At 36.9% G+C, this 27,134-nt stretch overlaps 1 protein-coding gene across 1 annotated transcript in view; it reads left to right on the top strand.

Annotated features, from left to right (window-relative positions):
- Positions 1 to 27,134, top strand: part of cpne4a (copine IVa) — a 111,993-nt gene that overhangs the window by 83,738 nt on the left and 1,121 nt on the right. The window contains exons 9-15 of the mRNA XM_022662075.2: positions 2,466 to 2,552; positions 5,055 to 5,114; positions 6,439 to 6,572; positions 13,352 to 13,406; positions 14,228 to 14,279; positions 22,757 to 22,890; positions 24,101 to 24,337. Coding sequence (XP_022517796.1) covers positions 2,466 to 2,552; positions 5,055 to 5,114; positions 6,439 to 6,572; positions 13,352 to 13,406; positions 14,228 to 14,279; positions 22,757 to 22,890; positions 24,101 to 24,337 — 759 coding nt within the window. The remainder of the gene's footprint in view (positions 1 to 2,465; positions 2,553 to 5,054; positions 5,115 to 6,438; positions 6,573 to 13,351; positions 13,407 to 14,227; positions 14,280 to 22,756; positions 22,891 to 24,100; positions 24,338 to 27,134) is intronic.

The raw sequence follows: 27,134 nt of genomic DNA, 5'->3' as shown, positions 1-27,134 counted from the left end.
TTAAGATATATATATGTAATGCCATCTAGTGGCTTTTTTTGGTAGCAGCAGTGTGCACTATTAAAACAGCAATGTGCAACATAACAAAATAAATAATAAAATAATACAGGAACAGTCATGTACAAAATAATAGAACAATTAGAGCCTCAACAAACTGAACTCTATCCTACTATAACAGTTAAACATGAAAAATAAGACTTTAAGACTTTTTCTTAAACAAAGATATATTATTAACTTAGTTATATAATTAGCCATTTGCGTAGATCGTGTTTGCGTAGCTTAGAGGGAGGGATCGTCCATCATCTTTTTTACTTCGAGGCTCAAGACCGTGACATCATTTCGATCGATTTCGATAAAATATCAAAATCGTGACTCCCCTAATATATATATAAATACATATATATATATCCTCCTGAGAGCCGTTTGATTGCTGTGCATTTTTAATTTATGTGGGATCAGTCTATGTGGGATCTATGTGGGATCAGTAGGACCGAACAAGTTTAAAAACTACATTTTGTCTTTGTACGGAAAGTAATTTTTTGCAAATAACATTGTTTTATAAGGAAACTATAGTTTATTTTAACTTTTAAAAAATGATCTTTGCAATTTGGGATCCGAAGAACCTAATTAGTTCAAAAAATAAAAGTCCAAAATTTGAGTTTTCTACAGTAAGTAAATAAACTAGTTTCAAATATAAAAAAATGGATGAGAGTTTTTTACCTGGCCCATGTTTCTTATTGGACTGGCTGTAGAAACCTGTGGCTTGGATACTGGGATTCTCGCCATCCTATTTTTAATCAATCAAGAGTAATTGAATCGTGCAACCACTAGGCAGTGTCTCTATATGAGGACAAATGGTTTACGTTTTTGAAAAATGTAGAATAACGATGCAGAAATGCAGAAATGTAACGTCCTCATAAGTGGACAACGGGTCTATATATATATATATATATATATATAGAGAGAGAGAGAGAGAGACCCGTTGTCCACTTATAAGAACATTACATTTCTGCATTTCTGCATCATGATTTATTAGAAATGTAACGTCCTCATAAGTGGACAACGGGTCTCTCTCTCTCTCTCTTCATTTCTGCATATATAAGAGGAGACTGAAGGGAGTAAACCCTACCGAAACAAACACCAACTGAAAGATGCTGTGATGTAAATTTGAGACATTGATTTTTTGGGCGGTTTTATTAGCTGTAAGCATCACATTTGGATTTTTTTTTATCTTCATCCTACGATGTAATTCAGGTGAAGTCATGACTATACTAAATTTAGTTAAGTAAACAAAGTTAGAAACCTTTTGATCTCAATCCGTCTTTAATTCTGAACTTGTTCTAATCGTGGTTTAAACTCTTTTGCCTGGTTAAGTTTTGAGGTATAGACCGAGGCGTTATCTCTGCAGCTGTCAGTAAACCCCTGCTTCCCGCTCTTATTGTGCTCTGTAACAGAAGGCTTGGCAGTGGTATCTCAGTTTGGCAGGCGTCAGCGCCGCGATGCACTAATTGTTTTTAAAGCGCGCCTCGCGGCCGCCTCATCACGCCGCATTGTCAGAGCTCGCATTGTGTTTTTCTCAGCCCATTGTGTGAGAATGGCGCGAGTGGAGCGAGAGTCGCGGCCTCCTGGCGCGACGGCGATGAGCGTCGTCCTGAAGGTTTAAGCCAGGCTGGATCGGCCTGAAGAGAACGCGATTACACACTCTCTGACTAAAGCTAATGCTAATGCTAACGCTGAACTGTGCTACCCTTTTGTATATAAAGTTAAAAAACAAACAAAAAAATTTATATTCTTGCTGTAAAAGTATCGATATGATATCTGTATATCCTAAATCGCTGTATCAGGGGAAAATTAAGGCAATATAGGTGATAAGAAGTTATTTTTTGTTGTTTTTATTTTTTTATTGTATGTTTTAGATAGATAGATTACACACTCTGACTGAAACTAATGCTAACGCTAATGCTAACACTAATGCTAATGCTAACACTAATTACGTTAGATAGATAGATAGATAGATAGATAGATAGATAGATAGATAGATAGATAGATAGATAGATAGATAGATTACACACTCTGACTGAAGCTAATGCTAGCGCTAATGCTACTGCTAGCTCACTGCATTACGATAGATAGATAGATAGATAGATAGATAGATAGATAGATAGATAGATAGATTACACACTCTGACTGAAACTAATGCTAATGCTAACGCTAGCTCACTGCATTACGTTAGATAGATAGATAGATAGATAGATAGATAGATAGATAGATAGATTACACACTGACTGAAGCTATTGCTAATGCTAACGCTAATGCTAACTCTAAAGCTAGCTCACTGCATGATGATAGATAGATAGATAGATTACACCCTCTGACTGAAGCTAATACTAATGCTAACGCTAATGCTAACGCTAGCGCTAGCTTACTGCATTACACTCTCGTCTCTCTCTCTTCTTCTCCTGCAGGTCCAGTGGGAGTGCATCAACCCCAAGTACAAAACCAAGAAGAAGAACTACAGGAACTCTGGGATCGTGATTCTGAACCAGTGTAAGGTAATTCCCTCCTCCACTCCTCCTCCTCTTTATTCTTCTTCTTCTTCTTCTCCAGCTGTTCACTCGTCTGTAATCACTCGCTTCTCCTCCAGGCTTTCATCATTTACATGAGAATCAGTCCAGAGATCAGCTGTAAGAGATCCAGCAGCAGCTCTCTCACTTTCATCAGCTTCCCCTCTCGCATTCAGAACTCCCATAGAGCTGCATTCACTTTTATTAATCCATAAAATTAAAGTTAAAATGTTCTACAACAGGAAGTCACATCTACAACAGGAAATGACATCAGCTCTTTCTTCTGAAGATCATGCTTAGAACTATTAGTTAATTCGTTTTTTTCTGTATATTTGATCTTATTGTAACTGTAATGACTGAGGAGCTCAATCTCAGCACTCAGTCCTGTTACCTTCATTAATTCTTCAACTCCTCCCAGTGGAGCCGGAAGAGAGAGGACAGATGAGGAACGAGTCTCAATATGTGCTTTCTTAATCAGCCTTTTTTATCTGTACTGGAAAGCACCCTACACATCTACACCCTGGGACTCTTTTGCCTTTTTACTGTATATACTGTTCATTTGCATCCCTGGACACTTGGCACTTTACTGTACATCCTGTACTTTTGCACTCCTGGACACTTTACTGTACATCTTGTACTTTTGCACTCCTGGACACTACACTACGCACCTTACTTAAATTCAATACTTGCACAGGTTTACGTTTAATATTGTCATATCTGCTGATACCTCCTATACTTAAATTATTATTTTACTGCACTACCTCATATCTATGACTGATTACTTTCACACTTTGTATAGTTTTTTTGTATTTATATATTTATGTATATATTTTTAAGTCTCAGTTTATAATTTTATAGTTTAGAGTCTTATATTCCTCACTGTGCTCCTTTATTTTATTTTATAATACTTATTGTTTGTTTCTACTGTGTTGTGTAACTGCTACTGGCTGCTAAATTTCCTTCGGGATCAATAAAGTATCTATCTATCTATCTATCTATCTATCTATCTATCTATCTATCTATCTATCTATCTATCTATCTATCTATCTATCTATCTATCTATCTATCTATCTATCTATCTATCTATCTATCTATCTATCTATCTATCTATCTAATTCTTACATCTTATTGGTTTATTTAAAAAAAACACACATTTTGGTAAAAATCTATGGAATGTGCTCAGTGTCCTTTTAGCTATTTTTTTTTTATGTTTTTGCTTATTATATGCTAAAACCTAATTTCTGATACTTTTAGTCCTGTTACTCAAAACATTAAAAGTAACAGGAATGACTTCCAGTTACAGGAGTGAGTATTCCCCCCTGGTTTATTGATTTATTAATGTGAATATTAGTTAATGAAAAGCAATTTTCTTTCAATTCTGTTTGGTTCATCATTTATCCATTTGTTTAATAAATTGCATGATAATAAATTGGATAAATGTTACGTTTTGTTCTTCTTGATAAGATAAATATAGCTTTTCATATTTAAAAAAATACAATGTGCATGCGTATATAGTGATTATAGTGATTTTTGTCATACACATCAATTATTTAAACATGCAGTCAAACATTTCTTTAAAATAGAGACTTTCCTGAGAGACAATCAAAGGAATTAGTGGACTTGCTTTTAAAAATGCTTTTTAAATGTCACATGAGAAAAATGTAACCATATTCAGATTCGAAACCTGGTAAAAAATGTATTAAAGCTGCCTGAGTTTGACCAGTACATTAATTAGATTTAAAGTTTAGAAAAAAATAAAAATAATAAGTTTAATTTGGAAAAGTGACGACAAGCAAATGGAATCCATTCAGTGTGAATGGCCCGTTTATATTTGTAACAATATATCCCAGATTAATTTGTGAAAGTCTAAACGGCATTGAGTCTGATTTTTATAATATTTAGAATAAATCCAGATTTATTTATAATGGTCTGAACAGTCAGAAACCACATGAAATCTGATTTGTGCAATATCTAGACTGAATTAAGATTGATTCATGATAGTCTAAAAACAGTCAGAAACTACATTAAATCAATTTTTTTGCAATATCTAGATTGAGACTGATTTATGTTAGCCTAAACAATGTCAATCCGGAGGCCAAAACACCCAATCTGATATCTATTTTAAAACCAGATTATATAATAATAGTCTGAACAGCCAAACACCACATACAATCTGATATTTGTCATATCTAGATTTAATCCAGATTTAATTCTGATTGTGTGAACATTTAGACAACACATGAAATGAGTTTTTTTCAATATCGAGATTGAATCCAGATTGATGGTTGATAGTCTGAACAAGCAGAAACCACATGAAATCAGCAAAATCTCTGCAATATTTATTGCAATATCTACACTGAATCCAGATTAATTCATGATGATATATTTTTTAGCATATTTCTTCTATTTTTTTCTGCAATAGTCTGTCAGTTTTGTCTCTTTAAAGTTTGTTTACAGCTTGTTTATCGTCTCTTTTTCGTTTCTTCACAGATAATTAAGATGCACTCCTTCCTGGACTACATTATGGGGGGTTGCCAGATCCAGTTCACTGTGAGTAATTTCCCCCCTCGGCTCTGTAACGCTGTTTACCTGCCCCTCGTTACGCTCTCTTAAGGCTAAACGTAATCATGCAATAGAAATCTAATAACCAGGTTTGTTTTTCTGCCCTCTACAAACAAACGCTGTTAGCGCTCAGTAATTAGCGTTAGCGCGACGCACTGAGCGCGCTCTGCAGACCATAATAATAAAACTGCTGTAATAATTGTGTACTTGTTTAAATGTGGCGTTAATGGGAGCGCTGGAGGACGCGTCAGTCAGAGCGCCGGTTCTGCATAATGAGTTCTGTCTGATTAAATCACCTGAGGAATATTAAAAATCCATTATTTTAATTCGGCTGCTTTTATTACTACATTTCTGTTTCAAAACCAGAACCTCCTGCATTCATTCAGAACCCGCTCAGCACTTCCTCTTCCTTAATTAGCCCCTGTTTATCCATTTAGCGCTTTATCTTAATTTAATTAACGCTTAATTGCAGCACGAATAATAATGAACAGTTTACTAACAACGCCGATATTAAAAATACGTCCATCCTCAAGCTATGTTCAGAACACCCTATCTGATATCTATATTAATTTCTGGTAGTCTGAACAGTCAGAAATCACATTAAATCAGAATTGTGCAATATCTAGTTTAAATTCAGATTGATTTTTGATAGTATGAACAGTCAGAAACCACATAAAATCTGATTTGTGCGATATCTAGTTTGAATTCAGGTTGATTTTTGATAGTCTGAGCAGTCAGAAACAACATTTTGCCATATGTAGATTAAATCCAGATTTATAAAAAAAAACAGATAAAATCCTATTTTTGCAATGTCTAGATTGAAGCCAGATTTATTTATGATAGTGTGAACTGTCAGAAACCACATGAAATATGATTTTTGCAATATCTAGATTGAATTCAGATTGATTTATGATAGTCTGAACAGTCAGAAACAATGTGAAATCTGATTTTTAAAATATCTAGATTGAATTCAGATTGATTTATGATATTGATTTTGACACATCTACATTAAATCCAGATTGATTTCCTTGACAGATAAAGTGGTTCTGATAGTCTGAACAGCCAGAAATCACAGGAGATCTGATTATTGCAACATTAAGATTGAAGCCAGATTAATTTCTGATAGTCTGAACGGTCGAAAAAACACATGAAATCCAATTGTAGTTCTATCTAGATAGAACCCAGATTGATTTATGATGGTGTGAACACCCAGAAACCACATGAAATCAGATGTTTTGCTATATCTAGATTGAATCCAGATTGTTTTTCGATAGTCTGAACAGCTGTGTGTGTGTGTGTGTGTGTGTTGCAGGTAGCGATAGATTTCACAGCGTCTAACGGGGACCCTCGTAACAGCTGCTCTCTGCACTACATCCACCCGTATCAACCTAACGAGTACCTGAAAGCTCTAGTCGCCGTCGGAGAGATCTGCCAGGATTACGACAGGTAAACCCCGCCCCCTCGTACAGCCCTCATCATACAGCTTTTATAACTAGTACTAAACACTACCAATTAATACTAAACCCTACTAATCATTACTACACAGTACTACAGAATACTACACAGTACCAATCAGTACTTATCAGTACTACACAGTACTAAATATTACCAATTGGTACTAAACAGTACTAAACCATACTAATCAGTACTACTCAGTACTGCTCAGTACTGCCCAGTGCTAAAGAGTACTAAACCATACTAACCAGGACCAATCAGTATTTAACAGTACTAATTAGTACAAAGCAGCACTAAACAGTATTAATGAGTACTGAACAATACTTCTCAGTACTACTCAGTACTACTCAGTACTAAATAGTACTACTCAGTACTACACATTAATAAACAGTACTACTCAGTGCTAATCAGTACCAAACAGTACTAACCAGTACTAGTCAGTACTAAACAATAGTACACGATACCAATCAGTACCACGCAGTACTATTCAGTACTAAACAGTACTAATCCGTATTGAACAGTGCTAATCAGTACCAGTCAGTACTGAACAGTACTATACAGTACTACACAGAACTACACAGTGCTAAACAGTATTAGTTAGTACCAGTCAGTGCTAAACAGTACTACATAGTACTACACAGTACTTAACAGGACTAAACAGTACTAATCAGTACTAAACAATACTAACTGGGACTTACCAGTAGTGTAAAGTGCTAAACAATCTTAAATAGTACTAAACAGTACCAGTCAGTACTAATCAGTACTAATCAGTACTAATCAGTGCTAAACAGTACTAAACAGTACTAATCAGTACTCAACAGTACTAAACAGTACTAATCAGTACTAAACAGTACTATACAGTACTACACAGAACTAAACAGTACTAATCAGTACCAGTCAGTGCTAAACAGTACTAAACAGTACTATAGAGTTCTACACAGTACTAAAGAGTGCTAAACAGTACTAATCAGTAATAATCGATACTAATTAGTACTAAACAATACTAATTAGGAGTGTTACCAGTAGTATAACAGGCTAAACAATCTTAAATAGTACTAAACATTATGGCTCAGTACTAAACCGCACTAAACCGCACTGAACTGTACTAATCACTACTGAACAGCACTAAACAGTACTAAACCATTCTAATCAGTACTAATCAGTACTAAGAAAAACAGAATTTCAGAATTTTAATTTTAACATGCCGGACTGTTTTAATTCACACTGCGTACAGCTTGATTTAGGGCAGCGTGTCAGTGTGTCTTTGCTATCATAACAGCAGGAAAAGTACACCTTGCGTGGCTCAACCAATCAGTGTATCTCTTGTATCTTTCCCTGGCATGCAGGAAGAAGGTGTGAAAATAGACTTTTAAACCAATTATTTTCACAACCAATTTAATTTGCTCCTGAAGTTTTGGGGTCTTTGGTCAGGTTTAATTTGGATTCATCCCCAATTTCTATTTCTATTGGTCTGTTTATGGAATGTTGGAACAGTTTTGTTTAGTTTGGTCCAAAATTCTCTATAACCCTCTAGTTTTAGAAGTTTTAAGTGAGTTTCTGGTTTTGAAACCTTTGTGTCTGAAATGTTTTGACCTGTTCTCTCTAATTGAATCTTGGCTGATGTTTGGCTGATGTTTGGCTGATGTTTGGACGGGTGATGGATGCGTGTGGTCATTGTTCTTGTGTTTGAGGAGATAATCGGTGAACGCTGAACAGTAAGCACCGTCTCCTCGAACCCGTCAGCTGTCAGGAGTTAAATTAGGCTGTAGTTAATGTAATTAAACTGCTCTGACAGGTTTTACTGTGGGCTGTTTTCTCAGGCCTTTGAGTTTTTTATTTGTAAATTTAACAGGAAACATTAGAGCAGATGTTCTTCTAAAGATCAGCTTCTAAAGTTCAACCACGTCAATCTGCTCCTGCGTTCACTTCACTGATCATCAGAAACTGACGTTCAACAATTAACCAATCAAACAAAAGTTTCTCTACCTAAAAGCAACGATCAAAAGATGATCTGCACTCTTCAAAAGCTGATTTTACTGTAAATGGCAACCCATCTCCATGGATATTCCATCTAAAACAACATCTACAAAGTTTCTACATTGGCTACTTATTTCAATTCCAGTTCCACCTTAAATGATTCAGCAGTATGAGGCACAAACGTAACTGGTGCTTCATTTAAGGTGGAACATAAAATAGAAGATGAAATTGAAGTAAAAAAAAAACTGCCTAAAAACTTTACTTTCATGCTCAATTCTCATTGGCTGTTGACGAGACCAGTTCAGATTGAGTTGCTTACCAGTATTCTCTACCTTAAGCCAGATTTGGCAAAATTTCATTTTGGTACATCCCCATTTTTTATTGGTCTGTTTATGGATTATTAAACAACCGTATACAAATATACAAGCGTTTGTCCGGACAGGAAAAAAAATGTAAAAAAAAACATATTTCATAAAATATACAAGTGTTTTTCCTTCAAATAAAAAGTTTTGGTTTTAAAAGTTTAAAAGTGAACATAAAACGTTAAAATGTTTGATAATGTGTTTGATAAATATTTCCTATTAGTAGTTTTGCAATTGCTGCTTTTTCTTAAAAAAAATATCCAAAAATATATTGAGGCTATTAAATAGATTTAATGGTGAAAAACATGTACAAAAAATGGTTAAAAACCTGACCTTTGCCCAAAGATTTTATTTTAACTGATTTTCTTTTAAAGTGAGAAATATTTTACAAAAAATGTTTACAAAAAATACAAGCCTTTGTTCCTCACAGAGGAAAAGATTAAAAAATGTCCTAGTTTTAAAAGTTTAAAAGTCAGTTTGGGATGTTAAAATGTTTTGATAATCTGTTTGATAAATATTTCCAATTGATAGTTTTGTAATTTCTTTTACTTTGAAAAAAAAGGCAAAAAAATACATTTAGGACTATAAAATCTATTTAATGGTAAAAAAAAAAAAAAAAACAGTAAAAAAAAAAATACCGTAAGCCAGATTTGGCAAGATTTCACTTTGGTGAATCCCCAATTTTTATTGGTCTGTTTATGGAATATCATACAATCGTATACAAATATACAAGTGTTTGTTCTGACAAAAAAGGTGAAAAATCTCCTAGTTTTAAAAGTTTAAAAGTGAAGAGTTTGGGATGTTAAAATGTTTTGATAATGTGTTTGATAAATATTTACAGTCAAGAGTTTTGTAATAGCTTTTACTTTGAAAAACACAGTAAAATACATTTAAAAGTGAGAAACTAACTAAAAACTGCACTTTTCATTCTCAGTTCTCATTGGCTGTTGACAGGACAAGTTGAGGACAAGATTGAGTTTGCTAGGATTTGGGTTCTTTGGTCAGATTTAATTTTGATTCATACACAATATCTGTTGGTCTGTTAACAGAAGATTAGCACAATTCAACCTTTAATGATGTAAAAATATTTTTCTGTAAAAAAAAATATATATATATATTTTACAAAATATATGTGTTTGTCCTGATAGATGAAAAGAATAAAATATGTATTTATTTATTTAATGAAAAACATGTATTTTTAAAAGTAAAAGTGAGAAACTGATTAAAAACTGCATTTTTATGCTTAATTCTCATTGGCTGTTAACAAGATGAGTTCAGATTGAGTTGCAGACTAGCAGCTCTCCAGCCCAGAGGATTGTTGAACCCAATTGCAGAACAGTTGATCTCAAAGCAGGTAAACCCATGAAGAAAATAAATAAATAAATAAATAAACCGACGCTCCTCATGCGGGATCGAACCCGTGCCATCAGGGTCACGCTCTAATACACTACCGCTGCCCCAGCTAGTGAATTGGGACACGGCCAGGAAAAAAAAACGCCCTTATGAGGAGATAGGGAGCCCAAGAACGGGCGGAAAAAAGAGAACGACTGAAAACTAAAGTCACGCCGAAACTAAAGAGCACGACAGAGAGAGAGACAGGGGAGGAATATAAACAAAAGCTCACCAGAGAAGCATTTTATTTTATTTATTTATTTTTCATTATCATTCATTATAGTTCAAACAACCTCACGGGCCAGATGTTTCACGCTTCGTCCTCTGGTAATTTTAGTCTCGTTGAGACGCACATCTCTGAGTTTCGTCTCCTCGAGTTTAATAAAATAGCTATTTGTTCACTGTCGTTTCCACGGAGATCCATGTTAAACACACTACAGTGAGTGGAAATGGAGGAGCTACAGAACGTAATGTCATGTGAACAAGAAAAAAGCCCAAAAACTCACTGGTTCCCTCAACCAGGAAACAAAAATCTGAGGCTCCAGAGCATCAATTCCTAGAGTTCAATTCCTAGAGTTCAATTCCTAGAAAGCCTGTGTGAAGACTTTCTAATACTGAGCGGATCAGCTCTGCTTCCAGCTGAACTGAAGTGAGGTATTGATTCCTCCTCCTGATCCACTCTGAAGATCTTCCGGGTCACGGGAAGCTCGCGGCGAGGTCACGGCTGATTGGAGATTAGATTGCAGTGAGTGGATGAAGAACAGATCATAAGCTGGAGATGAGAGAAAGCTGGACGCTGATCTTTTGACGAGGGAGTGCATCTTCCTGACCCTGAACATCTTCAGGTCACGTATCTCCTCTGAAGAAGTTTGTTGGGAATCTGTTGGACCAACTCTGATAATGAAACAAAGCTCTCAGATCTGATTAGAGGTTTTAAAATCAAGGTTTACGTTTTTTATTTCATTTTATGGAGAATATTATGATGAACATACCAATAGAAATGCTCCAAATTTACTAGGAATAAAGTGTTCTTACAGTTTTCCTTTGAAAGTTAAGACGTTAAGTTAAAAAGTTCCTTCCATTTTCTGTAAAGTCACTGTTTTAGATATAAGAGTACCAATTAAGGCTCCTTTATAAAGGGCTTATAAATAGTTTATAAAGGAGTTCATTAATGTGGAGGTTATAAATGAAGTTATAAATACTTTAAAGACACATACATTATATTTATGTTATAAAATTATATTTAAAATTGCCAGATATTACTGTATTCAGTCTTCAGCTGACACTCTAGGATTCTTCCTCACCTCATTGATTCTTCATTCTGCGCTGTGCTCTTACAGTCACCTTTACAGGACTTTACCACTCCTAGAGAGAGTAGCTCCAGTAACAGTGCTGAACTTTCTCCATTTGTAGAGCGTCTGTCTTGTAGACCGTGGACACGTGAACATCAAGACTTTTAGAGACACTTTTGTAACCCTTTCCAGCTTCATGCAAATCAAAAATTCTTGAATGTAGCTCTTCTGAGAGCTTGATCTTTTGTGTGAGGCATGATTCACATCAAGAAATGCTTCTTAAGAACAGCTCAAAACTCAAAACTGGTGTGTGTTTTTCAATCTCCAAGCTGGTATAGTTAAAATATTAAAATGTTCAGAATTAAATACATATTTTTAAATGGTAGTAAACAACATTATCTTAAAAGAAAGACTATATATATATATATATATATATATATATATATATATATATATATATATATATATATATATATATATATATATATATATATATATATATTTATATAGCCTATTTCTTTTATGATAAAAAGTGGCAAAACCACCTAAATTAATTAGCATTTCCCCCAAAAATAGAAATAATTCCATGGTATATTACAAAATTCTGTATTAAATACATATTTTTAAAATGGTAGTAAACAACATTATCTTGAAAACAAGACTAAAATACATATTTCTCACAATTTATGATGAAAAAAGTATCAAAACCAACAAAAGTACGTGAAATCTTTGGGATTATACTTGGATTTCTCTATAAATTGGTCATTAAATGTGTTCTGATCTCTTTATCTACGTCACAACAATAGACAAACACAGTCTGATTAAACTAAAACCACACAAAACAAAATATGTTTGCATGGTTTTATTAAACACAACATGTGACTTAGATTAATCTACAATACAGAACATTTTAAAATAATGAAAAAAAAACACTGAATTTAAGGTGTGTTTTATATGTTTTTTACTCTCTTTCTAAAGTTTTTGAAGGCTTTTTGCACTCTCAGAAGTTCTTTTCTCAGAGTGCTGACATCATCGCAAATGTTGAAAAAGTGTTGAGATGATCACGACCATGACCATGGTATGGATCTTTAGTCCATGCTGACGTTAATTCAGGAGATAAGCCTCTTCATATTAAAGATCAGAACGAGTCAAAACTGACTTTAATTCCAGCTCCAATCCTCACTTTATCATCCTACAGTAGATCCTCCAGCACTCTGAGCATCTTCAGATCATTAACCATCATCTTTACTCATCATTTCCACACTGCTATACCCTTAAATACAGACTTTAATCACACTACTGACCTCCTTTCTATCCAAAACTAATGTTATATACAGTTAATTACAGTTAGATACTCTCATTGACCACTTACTTTAGGTTTATTTGGGGGTTTAGTATTCTAACCTTATATAAATATATATACAGCTGTGGAAAAAAATTAAGATACCACTTAAAAAGAGGAAGATGGATGATCACAATCCATCAAACCAAACTGAACTGCTTGAATTTCTGCACCAGGAGTAAAGCAGCATAAAGTTATCCAAAAGCAGTGTGTAAGACTGGTGGAGGAGAACATGATGCCAAGATGCATAAAAACTGTGATTAAAAACAAACAGGTTTATTCCACCAAATATTGATTTCTGAACTGTTAAATTTATTCTTTATGAATATGAACTTGTTTTCTTTGCATTATTTGAGGTCCTCCTCTCAGTGGTGTAATGTGTGTTGTGTTGGTGTTTTCCCGCAGTGATAAGATGTTTCCGGCGCTGGGGTTCGGGGCTCGGATACCTCCAGATTTTAAGGTAATTACCTGGCGGAGTGTCGGGGATCTGAGGAGCAGGTGAGGCTGCGTGAGATTAATAAAGATGCTGATGCTCAGAGCCTCGATTCAACACATATTACAACCTTCAGCCGTCGCTCTCCAACAGATAATACACTTTAATCCCAAACCCAGAGACTCCAAAAACCTCTGCTGAAATCAACCAATCAAACACAGAGCTCTACTATTCCCTTTACATATTACTGAAAGTCAGTGATACTCTATCTGATGTTATCTAGATGTTAAATACACTAACTGATGTAATCTCAATGGTAAATACTGTTGTTATCTAGAAGTTAAATACTTTAGCTAATGTTATCTAGATGATAAATCCTCTAACTGACATTATCTAGATGTTAAATACTCTATCTGATGGAATAAATATGTTAAATACTCTGATGTGATCTTAATCTTAAGTACTCTAGCTGATGTTATCTAGATGTTAAATACTCTATCTGTATTAAATACTCTAGCTGATGTTCTCTAGATGTTAAATACTCTATCTGTATTAAATACTCTTGCTAATGTTGTCTAGATGTTAAATACTTTATCTCATGTAATCAAAATGTTATATATTTTAGCTAAAGTTAGCTAGATATTCTCTACATATATAAATATATATATATATATATATATAAACTACAGTAGATTATTTGTTAATCGTTTGGTTTTATTTTGTAGTTTCTATTTCAGACTCTATAAATCTGATGTTAATTATTGCAGTAATGTAGTAATAAGAGTGAAGATCTGAACCGTTGGTTTAAATACGTTTTTTTAAAGCGTTTTTGTGTTTTATTTTTTCAGGTTTCTCATGATTTTGCTGTGAACTTCAACGATGATAATCCTGAGTGTGCAGGTAAGACCCGCCCACACACTTTAAACTAATTTAAACCAACAGTAGAGCTCTAATATGGTTCAGATAATCAGTTGAAGATGCAACGCTTAAAAAATGAAGAGATCACTTCAGTTTCTGAATCAGTTTCTCTGATTTTGCTATTTATAGGTTTATGTTTGAGTAAAATGAACGTTGTTGTTTTATTCTATAAACTACAGACAGCATTTCTCCCAAATTCCAAATTAAAATATTCTCATTTAGAGCTTTTATTTACAGAAAATGAGAAAACAAATGCATAGCTTTCAGACGTTTTAATAGTTTAGAAAAAAAAATCAATATTTGGTGGAATAATCCTGGTTTTTAATCACAGTTTTTTTTTCATGCATCTTGGCATCATGTTCTCCTCCACCAGTCTTACACACTGCTTTTGGATAACTTTATGCTGCTTTACTCCTGGTGTAAAAATTCAAGCAGTTCAGTTTGGTTTGATGGTTTGTGATCATCCATCTTCCTCTTGATTATATTCCAGAGGTTTTGAATTTGGTAAAATCAAAGAAACTCATCATTTTTAAGTGCTCTCTTTCATGTTTTATATACAGAGGTTTGGACAATGAAACTGAAACACCTGTCTCCTTTTAGTGTGGGAGGTTTCATCATGGCTAAATTGGAGCAGCCTGGTGTTCAATCTTCATTAATTGCACATTATTGCACCAGTAAGAGCAGAGTGTGAAGGTTCAGTTAGCAGGGTAAGAGCACAGTTCTGCTCTAAATATTGCAATGCACACAACATTATGGGAGACATACCAGAGTTCAAAAGAGGACAAATTGTTGGTGCACGTCTTGCTGGAGCATCTGTGACCAAGACAGCAAGTCTTTGTGATGCATCAAGAGCCACGGTATCCAGGGTAACATCAGCATACCACCAAGAAGGACCAACCACATCCAACAGGATTAACTGTGGACGCTGTAAGAGGAAGCTGTCTGAAAGGGATGTTCGGGTGCTAACCCGGATTGTATCCAAAAAACATAAAACCACGGCTGATCAAATCACGGCAGTTTTAGCTTTGGTAGGATCCTGTTACCAGTTCGGGAAGTCCAAGGAAGACTTTGATTGGTCCAAATGTGACATTTCTGTATTTATAAGATGTATGTTTGGTGTAGGTTTGATTTTCTGCAGTCATTTAAAACGATACTGCCAATTTAACTCAAGATATAGTAGAACTAATTAAGCTCCATATGCTGGAGACAGATTTTGGAGACACCAGTTGAACCGACAGTTTATGCCACCTGTTCTCAGCCAGTTCTGCTCCTACAGTTTCTGTATTTTTTACTCGGTGTGATTGACGCTTTGGTTCTTGTGTGTTTAATTTGATGAAAAGCACTTCGCTCCAAACGGGAGGATTATCTTCAGTTTTTAGAAGCTAAACTGAAGGTGTGCAGGTTGTATTTTATGGTCGTGGGTTTATCCGGCGGCAGGTTAAAGATATGAGCTCAGGGCCCGAGGAGAATGGCTGGCACCGGGGCCGGTTTGGGCCCAAAGCCATAAGTCGTTCCTGGAAGGAAGGGAACCGGCAAGGCTGTCGGCGCCGCTCCGGTTCTTCCACCACGACAGGAGGAGCCAGGAGACCAGAAATAGCCGAGGAAAATCGAGTGACACCAATACAGCCGAGGGCAGCCAGGCGTGCAATCAATTCTAAGCAATCATGGAGAGATCAAACACCGAGCACTGAAACGCAAAGAGCTGCACACTGAATTTTCACCCTATAATCACTGTAGCTCCGCCCCCTTACTGTATATACTTAGTTTCTGCTTTTTAACCCTTCGAACTCTAGGCTGTTTTGGTGTTTTTTTTCCCTGTTTTTGTTTTCAGCTGCTCTTTCAGGTCTTATAACACAGTAATTATATCAGACAGACACATGCCCTGATCTCTTTTACTCCAGAAGACATACGGCTGCTCAAAAATATCATCATTTAAAATGTAAACAGAAGCAGAATTGTTATATTTTTCTGGAACTGATCATGTTTTGATCCAAAACTTGTTTTACTTATTTTTGAATGTATAAACTTTGGGTAGACTTTGGTTGGGTTGCGGTAGGGTTGGGGTTGGGGTTGGGTTGGGTTGGGTTGTGGTTGGGGTTGGGTTGGGGTTGGGGTTAGGTTGGGTTGGGGTTGGGGTTGGGGTTGGGGTTAGGTTGGGTTGGGGTTGGAGTTGGGGTTGGGGTACGGTTGTGGTTGAGTAGGGTAGGGTTGGGGTTGGGTTGGGTTGGGATGGGTTGGGTTGGGTAGGTGTTGGTAGGGTAGTGTTGGGTTGGGTTTGGTAGGGTTGGGTTGGGTAGGTGTTGGGTTGGCCCAGCCCCTGACCATCATAACACTACCACCACCATGTTTTACTATTTTGTTCGGTCGGTAAGCCGGTCACTCCTGGGAAGGTTCTCCAGTGTTCCATGTTTTTTTCTCCATTGGTGAATAATAGTGAATCACTGTGGTTCTCTAGTTTCAAGGCTTTAGAAATGACTATATATATTTTTTTTCAGACTGATAGATGAATAATAATAACGAATAATAATAATGAATAATAATAACTCTGAATGATCTTTTATCTGCTTCATGTTGTCAGACAGATTCTTTAATTAAATTTAAGTGATTTCTTGATTCTACAGATTAATTTGGACACTCTTTTTCTGTAACAAATAAAATCATTATTTAAAAACTGCTTTTTATATTTACTCAGGTTAAATTAATCTATAATTAAAGTTTGTTTTATAATCTGAAAAATTCAAATATGACAGAAAAGCAAAAACGAGAAAGTTATCTGCAAGTTGGCAAATACTTTTTTATAACAATACCTACTTTTAGAGTGTTATTAATCTTTTAGTCTGCTGTCAGATGGAGTTGAAAACTTTAAAACACAAAGGTTCTTTTGCTACAGGAAACAATGCAGAGTTTTATCTTTGATCTTCTGTATTGTGATGCAGATTCTGCCTGGAGGAACTGCAGTTAAAAGTGACAGAACTGTAGAGTTTCTGCTTTGTTCAGATCAAGTCTTTCATTTATTCAGCCTCAGGATTTAAACTCTGTACAGAAACAGAATCTCTACTCCCAATTTCCTCCAGATCTCCGAGAACCAGGATCACTATCTACCATTAATTATTCATTATCTACTATCAAATATTCTTTAATTTCTATAGGAACAATTTAGTAGCTTATTTATCTTTTTTTTTAGTATATGCTATATAATTCAGATCTCATTAAATACCTACATATACAGCTAAAATACACAAACAAGATTATCCACAAGCAGCTCCTGTCCACTGGAGGTGCTGTTTTAGTTTAGGTTCAGGTTTATGTTATAGATAAAGATTGGGTTGGGTTGGCTAGAGTTGGGTAGGGTTGGAGTATGGTTGGGTTGGGTAGGGTTGGAGTATGGTTGGGTTGGGTAGGGTTGGGTTAGGTAGGGTTGGGGTTTGGTAGGGTTGGAGTATGGTTGGGTTGGGTTAGGTAGGGTTGGGGTTTGGTAGGGTTGGAGTATGGTTGGGTTAGGTAGGGTTGGGGTTTGGTAGGGTTGGAGTATGGTTGGGTTGGGTTAGGTAGGGTTGGGGTTTGGTAGGGTTGGAGTATGGTTGGGTTGGGTTAGGTAGGGTTGGGGTTTGATAGGGTTGGAGTATGGTTGGGGTTTGTGTTTGTGTAAGCTTGGGGTTGGGGTATGGTTGGGTTGGGTTTGGGTAGGGTTGGGGTAGGTTTGGGTAGGGTTGGGGTTGAGTAGGGTTGGGTTAGTGTTTGGGTTGGGTAGGGTTGGGGTTAGTTGTGTAGGGTTGGGTAGGGTAACGTAGGGTTGGTTTGGGTAGGGTTGGTTTGGGTAGGGTTGGGTTAGGATTGGGGTTGGGTAGGGTTGGGGTTGGGTAGGGTTGGGGTTGGGGTTGGGTAGGGTTGGGGTTGGGTAGGGTTGGGGTTGGGTAGGGTTGGGTAGGGTTGGGGTTAGGTAGGGTTGGGTAGGCTTGGGTTAGGGTTAGGGTTGGGTACATCCTGTAAGTTTTTTTTAAAACAGTCAATTTAGTTGAGTATATACAAATGTCTATTGAGATCAAAATATCTACTATACAGGTGTTGGAGAATGAAACTGAAACACCTGGTTTTAGAGCACAGTAATTGATTGTGGTGAGGGACAGTTCTGGTGGAAACAGGAGAGTTGAGGTGCACATTGAATTCTGCGTGATTTGATCAGCCGTGGTTTTATGTTTTTTGGATACAATCCGGGTTAGCACCCGAACATCCCTTTCAGACAGCTTCCTCTTACAGCATCCACAGTTAATCCTGTTGGATGTGGTTGGTCCTTCTTGGTGGTATGCTGACGTTACCTTGGAAACCATGGCTCTTGATGCATCACAAAGACTTGCTGTCTTGGTCACAGATGCTCCAGCAAGACGTGCACCAACAATTTGTCCTCTTTTGAACTCTGGTATGTCACCCATAATGTTGTGTGCATTGTAATATTTAGAGCAGAACTGTGCTCTTACCCTGCTAACTGAACCTTCACACTCTGCTCTTACTGGTGCAATGTGCAATTAATGAAGATTGAACACCAGGCTGCTCCAATTTAGCCATGAAACCTAAAATCCCACACTAAAATGATGACAGGTGTTTCAGTTTTAGTTTTACTGTCCAACACCTGTATGTTATATACAGCTCTGTAAAAAAATAAAAGAGCACCTAAAACAATGAGTTTATTTGATTTTATCAAATTGAAAACCTCTGGAATATAATCAAGAGGAAGATGGATGATCACAAACCATCAAACCACCAAACTGAACTGCTTGATTTTTTGCACCAGGAGTAAAGCAGCATAAAGTTATCCAAAAGCAGTGTGTAAGACTGGTGGAGGAGAACATGATGCCAAGATGCATGAAAAAAACTGTGATTAAAAACCAGGGTTATTCCACCAAATATTGATTTCTGAACTCTTAAAACTTTATGAATATGAACTTGTTTTCTTTGCATTATTTATGTTCTGAAAGCTCTGCATCTTTTTTTTTGTTATTTCAGACATTTCTCATTTTCTGTAAATACTGTGATAGTGAATAGTGAGTGGTGAGTGGTGAGGACTGCTAACTGCTCTCGTGTTGTAATTACTGACGGGCTCTCGCGGACGTTCTCCGGAGATCCTCTGGAGATCCTGTATATTTACGCTGGCAAAAAGAAGCCAATTAGCAGCTCCTCCATCTGCAGCTTTGAAATGCATCGACGCTGTCGCGCTGCTCGAGCCGCGGCTTCACTTAAAACTTCAGTAAACGGCTTTCGCTCAGAGCGGCTCTCGCGCTGGAGCTTCTCGCTAAGCTATAATTAGCGGCTAATTTGGCTGATTCCTGTTGCTGTTTATGAGGGGCTGAGTGAGTGAGTGTGTGTGTGTGTGTGTGTGTATGGGTGTGTGTGTGTGTGTGCGCTCAGTGACCTACACTATGCCTTTTTTTCCCATTGGAGGAGGAGGAGGAGGAGGAGGAGGAGTTGGCACAGTGCCAGCCTGGAGGTCCTGATGTAATATTGTCGCACGATTGTCTGTAGCGTCTATTTATGGAGAGTGATAGAGTTCCAGCAGATTTTTCACCAGCACACACACACACACACACTATACACACACACACACACACACACACACACACTCTTACACACACACTGTACAAGGTGAAAGTACTGCTAATTCACACACTATATGGACCATATGGTCGTGGAACAGCTGCTCATTCATTATTTCTTCTGAAATTAAGGCTGTTAAAAAGAGTTTATCCTGTCTTACAACCTAGCAACATCTTAGCAACCACCAAGCAATCACTTAGCAATACCATGGCAACCAACACATATATCATAGCAACACCCTAGCAGCAACCTAGAAACCAGATAGCTACATCATAGCAGCCACCTTGGACACGTTAGCTACCACTTAGCAACGCCAAAGCAACAACCAGGCATACCGTAGCAACACCATTAGAACCACTTCTAAACAGCTCAGCTCAAAGAGTCACCAACTGGGATACCTTAGTGATTGGTTTGAGGCATGTTAGCTGTGCAACCACCCTGCACTTTTCTAGTTATTATTACAGCTGCATTATTTTGGAGATTTTCCGATATTGTGGTATTATAAAATTGTGATATTTCGATTTTTTATGTTGTGATATTGCGATATTGAGATTTTATTTAATTGTGATATTATGATATTGTTATTTTTTAATGTTATTATATTGTGTTATTGTGATTTTGTAATATTGCGATATTGTGATGCGATATTGCGATATTGTGATATTGTGATATTACGATATTACGACATTAAAATTTTGTGTGATTGCGATGTGATATTGCGATAATGTGCTATTGCTATTAAGTTCTGATATTACAGTGTTGTGATGTAATAGTATGATAGTATGATATTATGAACAGTCCCCACCTTCTATATTAGGATTCATTTATTCCATCCAGAATCAGTTTTTCTGAGATGTTTGAAGTGATGCTCCACTGCGCCCCCTGGTGTTTGTTGGTGCTTGATGTCTGTGATTGGTTTAGTGATGCAGTGATGTAATTACAGTCTCTGATCCCCTCTCATCTTTAATTCCTACACAGCATCAAAACACAGCACACACACCTGGGTTACGCCTGCATTGTGTTATGATGTGGTAATTAACTGAAACACTGGGAGGTGTGTGTGAGTTTGGGGGGGGGGGTGGGTGGGTAGATTGACCTGTCTGAGAGAGAAAAGCTCACTGATGCAGTAAACAGCATTACACACACACACACACACACACACACACACTATACTGACTCCGCCCCTTTACAGCCTAACACACACACTTTTAACGGTACAGATCTGTTTGCAGCGTAATGACGTGTCTAAAGAAGGGTTAAAAATGTGATTGTAATTATTAATTTATTAATTTCTTAGTTTCGACACACGTCCTCAAGATCTGCTGTCGTGGTGTGTGGTATTAAGTTTTAGGATAAAAGTTAGTTTTAGGTTTTAGGCTAAGAGTTAAGTTTAGGGCTAGTTTTAAGTTTTAGGCTAAGAGTTTAGGTTAAGGGTTAGTTGGAAGATGAAGTGTAAGAGTTACATTGGGGGTTACATTTAAGTTTTAGACTAGGAGTTAGATTTAAGGTTAAGGCTAAGAGCTAGGTTTAAATATTAGGCTAAGAAACAGGTTGAGGGTTAGTTTTAAGTTTTAAGATAAGAGTTAGGTCAAGGGTTAGGTGTAGGTTTTAGGGTAATAGTTAGGTTAATAATTTAGGTGTTAGGCTAAGAGTTAGGTTAAGGGTTAGTTTTAAGTTGTAGGCTAAGGGTTAGTTATACGTTTTGGGCTAAGAGATGGGTTAAAGGTTAGTTTAAAGTTTTATGTTAAGGGCTAGTTTTAAGTTTTAGGCTAAGAGTTAGGCTAAGGGGTATTTTTAAGTTTTTGGCTAAGAGTTAGGTTAAAGTGTAGTTTTAAGTTTTAGGCTTAAAGCTAGGTTAAGGTCTAGGTTTAAATTTAAGGCTAAGAGTTAGTTTAAGGGCTAGGTTTGGGTTTTAGGCTAAGAGTTAGGTTAAGGGTTAGTTGTAAGTTTTAGGTTTGAGTTTTTGGCTAAGCGTTAGGGTTAGTTTTAGGTTATAGGCTAAGAGTTGGGATTACCTTTTAGGCTAAGATGTAGGTTAAGGGTTAGGATTAAGTTCTAGGCTAAGAGGTAGGTTAAGGGTTAGTTTTAAGTATTAGGATAAGGGTTATGTTGAAGGTAAGGTTTAAGTTTAAGGCTAAGAGTTAGATTTAAGTTTTAGGCTAAGGGGTAAGTTAAGAGTTAGGTTTAAGTTTTAGGTTTAGGGTTAAGGTAAGAGTTAGGTTAAGGGTTAGTTTTAAGTTGTAGGCTAAGAGCTGGTTAATGTTTAGTTGTAAGATTTAGGCTAAGTTTTAGCTTTTAATAGATATTAGGTTAAATGTTAGTCGAATGTTAGTCGAGATTCTATGAGATGTCTATAATCGACCATCCAACTAAACTGATACCTGAATGTTGGTTAATTTTAACTGTGTAAGTTGTAACTGTGCTGTAACTGTGCTGTAACTGTGCTTTGTTGTAACTGTGCTGTAACTGTGTTGTAACTGTGCTTTGTTGTAACTGTGCTGTGTTGTAACTGTGTTGTAACTGTGTTGTAACTGTGTTGTAACTGTGTTGTAACTGTGCTTTGTTGTAACTGTGCTGTAACTGTGCTGTGTTGAAACTGTGTTGTAACTGTGTTGTAACTGTGCTGTAACTGTGCTGTAACTGTGCTTTGTTGTAACTGTGCTGTAACTGTGCTGTGCTGTAACTGTGTTGTAACTGTGTTGTAACTGTGCTGTAACTGTGTTGTAACTGTGCTTTGTTGTAACTGTGCTGTGCTGTAACTGTGTTGAAACTGTGCTGTAACTGTGTTGTAACTGTGTTGTGTTGAAACTGTGTTTAAACTGTGTTGTAACTGTGTTGTAACTGTGCTGTAACTGTGTTGTTGTGTTCAGGTATCCAGGGCGTGGTGGAAGCCTACCAGAACTGCCTTCCTAAAATCCAGCTGTACGGCCCCACCAACATCGCCCCCATCATCCAGAAAGTAGCTAACTCCGCCTCCGAGGAGGAGCACACCCGAGAGGCCATGGTGAGCATCTTCACTTCCTTCTAAACATATAGAACATATATAACACAACACCATTTAACCCTTTTTTATCTAGTATCTAATTTCTAATATGTTCGAACTATATTCTTTTTGGTATATTCCACCAAATCTGTGCCATTTCTGTCCCCAGGAAATTACATGTATAAATGTGCACACAAAATAACTTTAAAATACTAAAATACTAAGAAAATAAATGTTATTATCAGGCATAGTGTCTTATACATTGACCTGATTGCCAAAGTAAGATATGTAATTAAAAACATTAATAAAAAATCCTTACAACACTGAAAAACTATAAACTTTACCATGAAATCTAATTATTAAAATCCTTCAGAGATAGTATTTTTTGCTTTAAAAATATATATTTTTAGATTAGTTTTAAGTTGTAGGCTAAGAATTAGGTTTACATTTTAGGCTAAGAGTTAGGTTAAGGCTAAGTTTTAAGTTTTAGGTTTAAGTTTTAGGCCAAACCTTGGGTTAAGGGTTTTTTTTAAGTTGTAGGCTAAGAGTTAGGTTTACATTTTAGGCTAAGGGTTAGGTTAAGGGTTAGTTTGCAGTTTTAGGCTAAGAGTTATGTTAAGTTGTTTTTAAGTTGTTTTTAAGTTGTAGGCTAAGAATTAGGTTTACATTTTAGGCTAAGGGTTAGGTTAAGGGTTAGTTTGCAGTTTTAGGCTAAGAGTTATGTTAAGGGTTAATTTTAAGTTGTAGGCTAAGAGTTAGGTTTAGAGTTAGTTTGCAGCTTTAGGCTAAGGGTTATATTAAGGGATACTTTAAATTGTAGGCTAAGACTTAGGTTTATGTTTAGGCTAAGAGTTAGGTTAAGGGTTAGTTTGCAGTTTTAGGCTAAGGGTTACATTAAGGGTTACTTTACGTTTTAGGCTAAGAGTTAGTTTAAGGGCTAGTTTTAAGTTGGAATAATGGTTCAACTGAGAGAGTGGTCCTTAAATGTTCCAGTAAGTTCATGTTTTTTGTACTTGTATCTGCCTCAGAGAGTCATTTTTTATTGGCAATGACTAGACTAGCTGTGTGTGTGCGTTTGCACATCTCTGTCAGCAATGGGTGCAACTTTTAAAGCAGCTGACTCCATTAATTAGGAGTGTTGTCTGTAAATATTTGGAGATACAGTGTAATATAGATGTAAATGTTAAAATTGTCTTGTTTATTGATTTTATTGATTTGATTGACTCTGCAGCAGTACTTCATCCTCCTGATCCTGACGGACGGCGTGATTACGGACATGGCCGACACGCGAGAGGCCATCGTCCACGCCTCCCACCTGCCCATGTCCATCATCATCGTCGGCGTGGGAAACGCGGACTTCACCGACATGCAGATTCTAGACGGCGATGACGGAATCCTGCGCTCGCCGAAAGGAGAACCGGTTCTGAGGGACATCGTACAGTTCGTACCCTTCCGCAACTTCAAACACGTGAGTTCCAGTTTAGCTGTATTGTTAGGATTGCATTGTGTCTTTGCTATCGTAACAACGGGAAAAGGACACCTTGCGCGTCTTAAAACGTTAAAAAGACATACTGATTTTATTAATTATTAAAATCATGAGTGTGATTAATTATGGACGTAACGTGAAATAAACCAATCAGAGTGTCTCTTGCTCATCATTCTCTTTAAGAGTAGATCAGGTGAGCTCTGACTTTGGTGGATTGCTATTGTAACGGTGCAGCTACCTGGACGTGTTCAAATAAACTCTTCTCAGCAGAGGAAACTGAGCTGCTGGTTGACGCTTGTTCATGCTGTTTATTGTTGGTGTAAAAAAAAGTTTGCATAGCTGCCAACAAACATGTATGGCGCACCAGTGTTGCCAAGATAGCAATGAATGCCTCACTGTTGACCTGTGTTTTCCATTGCCAAGATAGCAATTCTCCAGAAATGTACCTGAACACACCTCAGTTGTAATTTAAATGAGAAAAACGGAAGGCATTGAAATAGAGAAAAAACAAATACTACAAACAATAAGACAAATTAAAGTATAAGTATCAATACAAATAGACAAGCAAAGTAAAAGTAAAACAGTAAAATAAACAAATAAAACAAACAGAAATGAAATAAGTAAAAAAAAAGAAAGAAAAAAGTCTCAAATTGGATTAAAAGCCAAGGAAATAAAAAAAATATGCATAAAATTGACAAAATTGTTAAAAAAATACAAGTCAGATTTTAAAGGATAAAAGAACTAAAACATAAAAAAATAGATCAAAAATGAAATATATATATATATTATATTGTTAAAAGTAATAAAAGAAACAGAAAGAAAATCATGAAATTATTTTTTCAACTATTCTAGACATTAATTTTATTTTCACTATATATACTCATATAAATACAGAGCATAAGTTATTATTAGACATTTATTATATAGTTATAGTTATTATATTTGAGCTATTTGAACAGTAGTGTAAGTGCGGAGTGCATGATCTAAACTTCTCAGAACTTCCTCTCTGGAACAGAAACTTGTAGAAGTGTATTAGAGTGTGCTAATAGTGAACGGCGGCTAATAGGATCATGCTAATATAGAGAGCGGTTGGTGTGAACTGCAGCAGCTTCTTATTTTATTCTTTAATCATTTGTTTAATTGATGCTGTGAGTCGAGAGATCACGCTCCAGCTCTCCTCCTTTAATCAGAGCATCTCCATGCAGAGAGTCCCGCCCAGCGTCTGGATAACGGCTGAAGTACCACTAAAAGATTCTCCTTAATTACCGCCAGAGACCCTCCAACCTTTAGCTCCACTGTTCCTTTAATCAGCACCGCCCACCCGGCCGGAGATACGGTGCTGATCCGGCCATTAAATCCCCTCAGTGCAGGTTCTGTAGAGAAACGTCCAGGTAAACCAGCTGACTGAGGGTAAATCACCTTAAAAACAACTTCCAATGCACTGCACTTCACACACAGTAGCAATTTGGGACGAAGCCCATAGCCAACATGGTAACTCCACAGTAGTGATGTTGGACGAGGTCCATAGCCAGCATGGTAACAGTATGATAGCGATGTTGGATGAGAACAATTTGGCCCAAAGCCCGTATGCTAATGTCAAGGTACAATGTTTGATGAGAAGGTCGGTAGCAATTTGGGACAAGGCCTGAAGACAGCATGGTAACAGTGTGATAGCGATGTTGGACAAAGCAAGGAGTAATTTGGGACAAGGCCCAAAACTGGCATGATAAGACAGAAGTAGCGATGTTTGATGACTTCGGATGCATTTTAGGACAATGGCAATAGCCGGCATGATAACAGTATGATAGGAATGTTGGGTGAGTTCAGTAGCAATTTGGGATGAGACCCATAGCTGGAATGGTCAGACTATGGTAGTGATGTTGAATGAGGCTAGTAACAATTTGGGATGAGGCCCATAACCTGCATGAGGAGACTATGGTAGGGATGTTGGATGAGGCTAGTAATAATTTGGGACAAGGACCATAGCCAGCATGGTAACAGTATGGTAGTGATGTTGGGCGAGTTCAGTAGCAATTTGGGACAAGGCCCATAGTCGGAAAGATACGACAGGAGTAGCGATGTTGGGGAGTCCTATAACAATTTGGGATAAGGCCCATAACGTGCATGAGGAGACTATGGTAGGGATGTTGGATGAGACTTGTAACAATTTGGGACAAGGCCTAAAGCTAGCATGGTAACAGATGGATAGTGATGTTGGATAAGGCCTAGAACGATTTGGGACAATGCCCATAGCCGGCATGATAAGAAAAAAGTAGCGATGTTGGGTGAATCTAGTAGCAATTTGGGACGAGGCCTAAAGCAGGCATGATAACCCAGAAGTAGTTAAGTTGGATGAGTCCAGTAGAAATTTGGGACAAGGCCCATAGCCAGCATGGTAACAGTATGATTGCAATGTTGGTGAGGCCGATAGCAATTTGGGATGAGACACATAGCCAGCATGGTAACAGTATGATAGAGATGTTTGAAGAAGCCAATAGCCACGCGATTTGGGATGAGGCCCGTAGCTGGCATGGGGAGGCTATTGTAGGGATGTTGGATGAGGCCAATAACAATTTAGGACAAGGCCTATAGCTAGCATGGTAACAGATCGATAGTGATGTTGGACAAGGCCTATAACGATTTTGGGACGATGCCGGCATGGTAACAGTATGATAGGAATGATGGATGAGGCTAGTAGCCAATTGGGGTGAGGCCCATACCCGACATGGTGAGACTATATGGTGGTAGCGATGTTGGATGAGGCCAGTAGCAATTCGGG

The sequence above is a fragment of the Astyanax mexicanus genome, chromosome 1 (genome assembly GCF_023375975.1).
Source record: "Astyanax mexicanus isolate ESR-SI-001 chromosome 1, AstMex3_surface, whole genome shotgun sequence".
Taxonomy (NCBI): Eukaryota; Metazoa; Chordata; class Actinopteri; order Characiformes; family Acestrorhamphidae; genus Astyanax; species Astyanax mexicanus.
The sequence above is the reverse complement of the archived record's forward strand: the minus strand, read 5'-3'. Positions and strand labels throughout refer to the sequence as shown.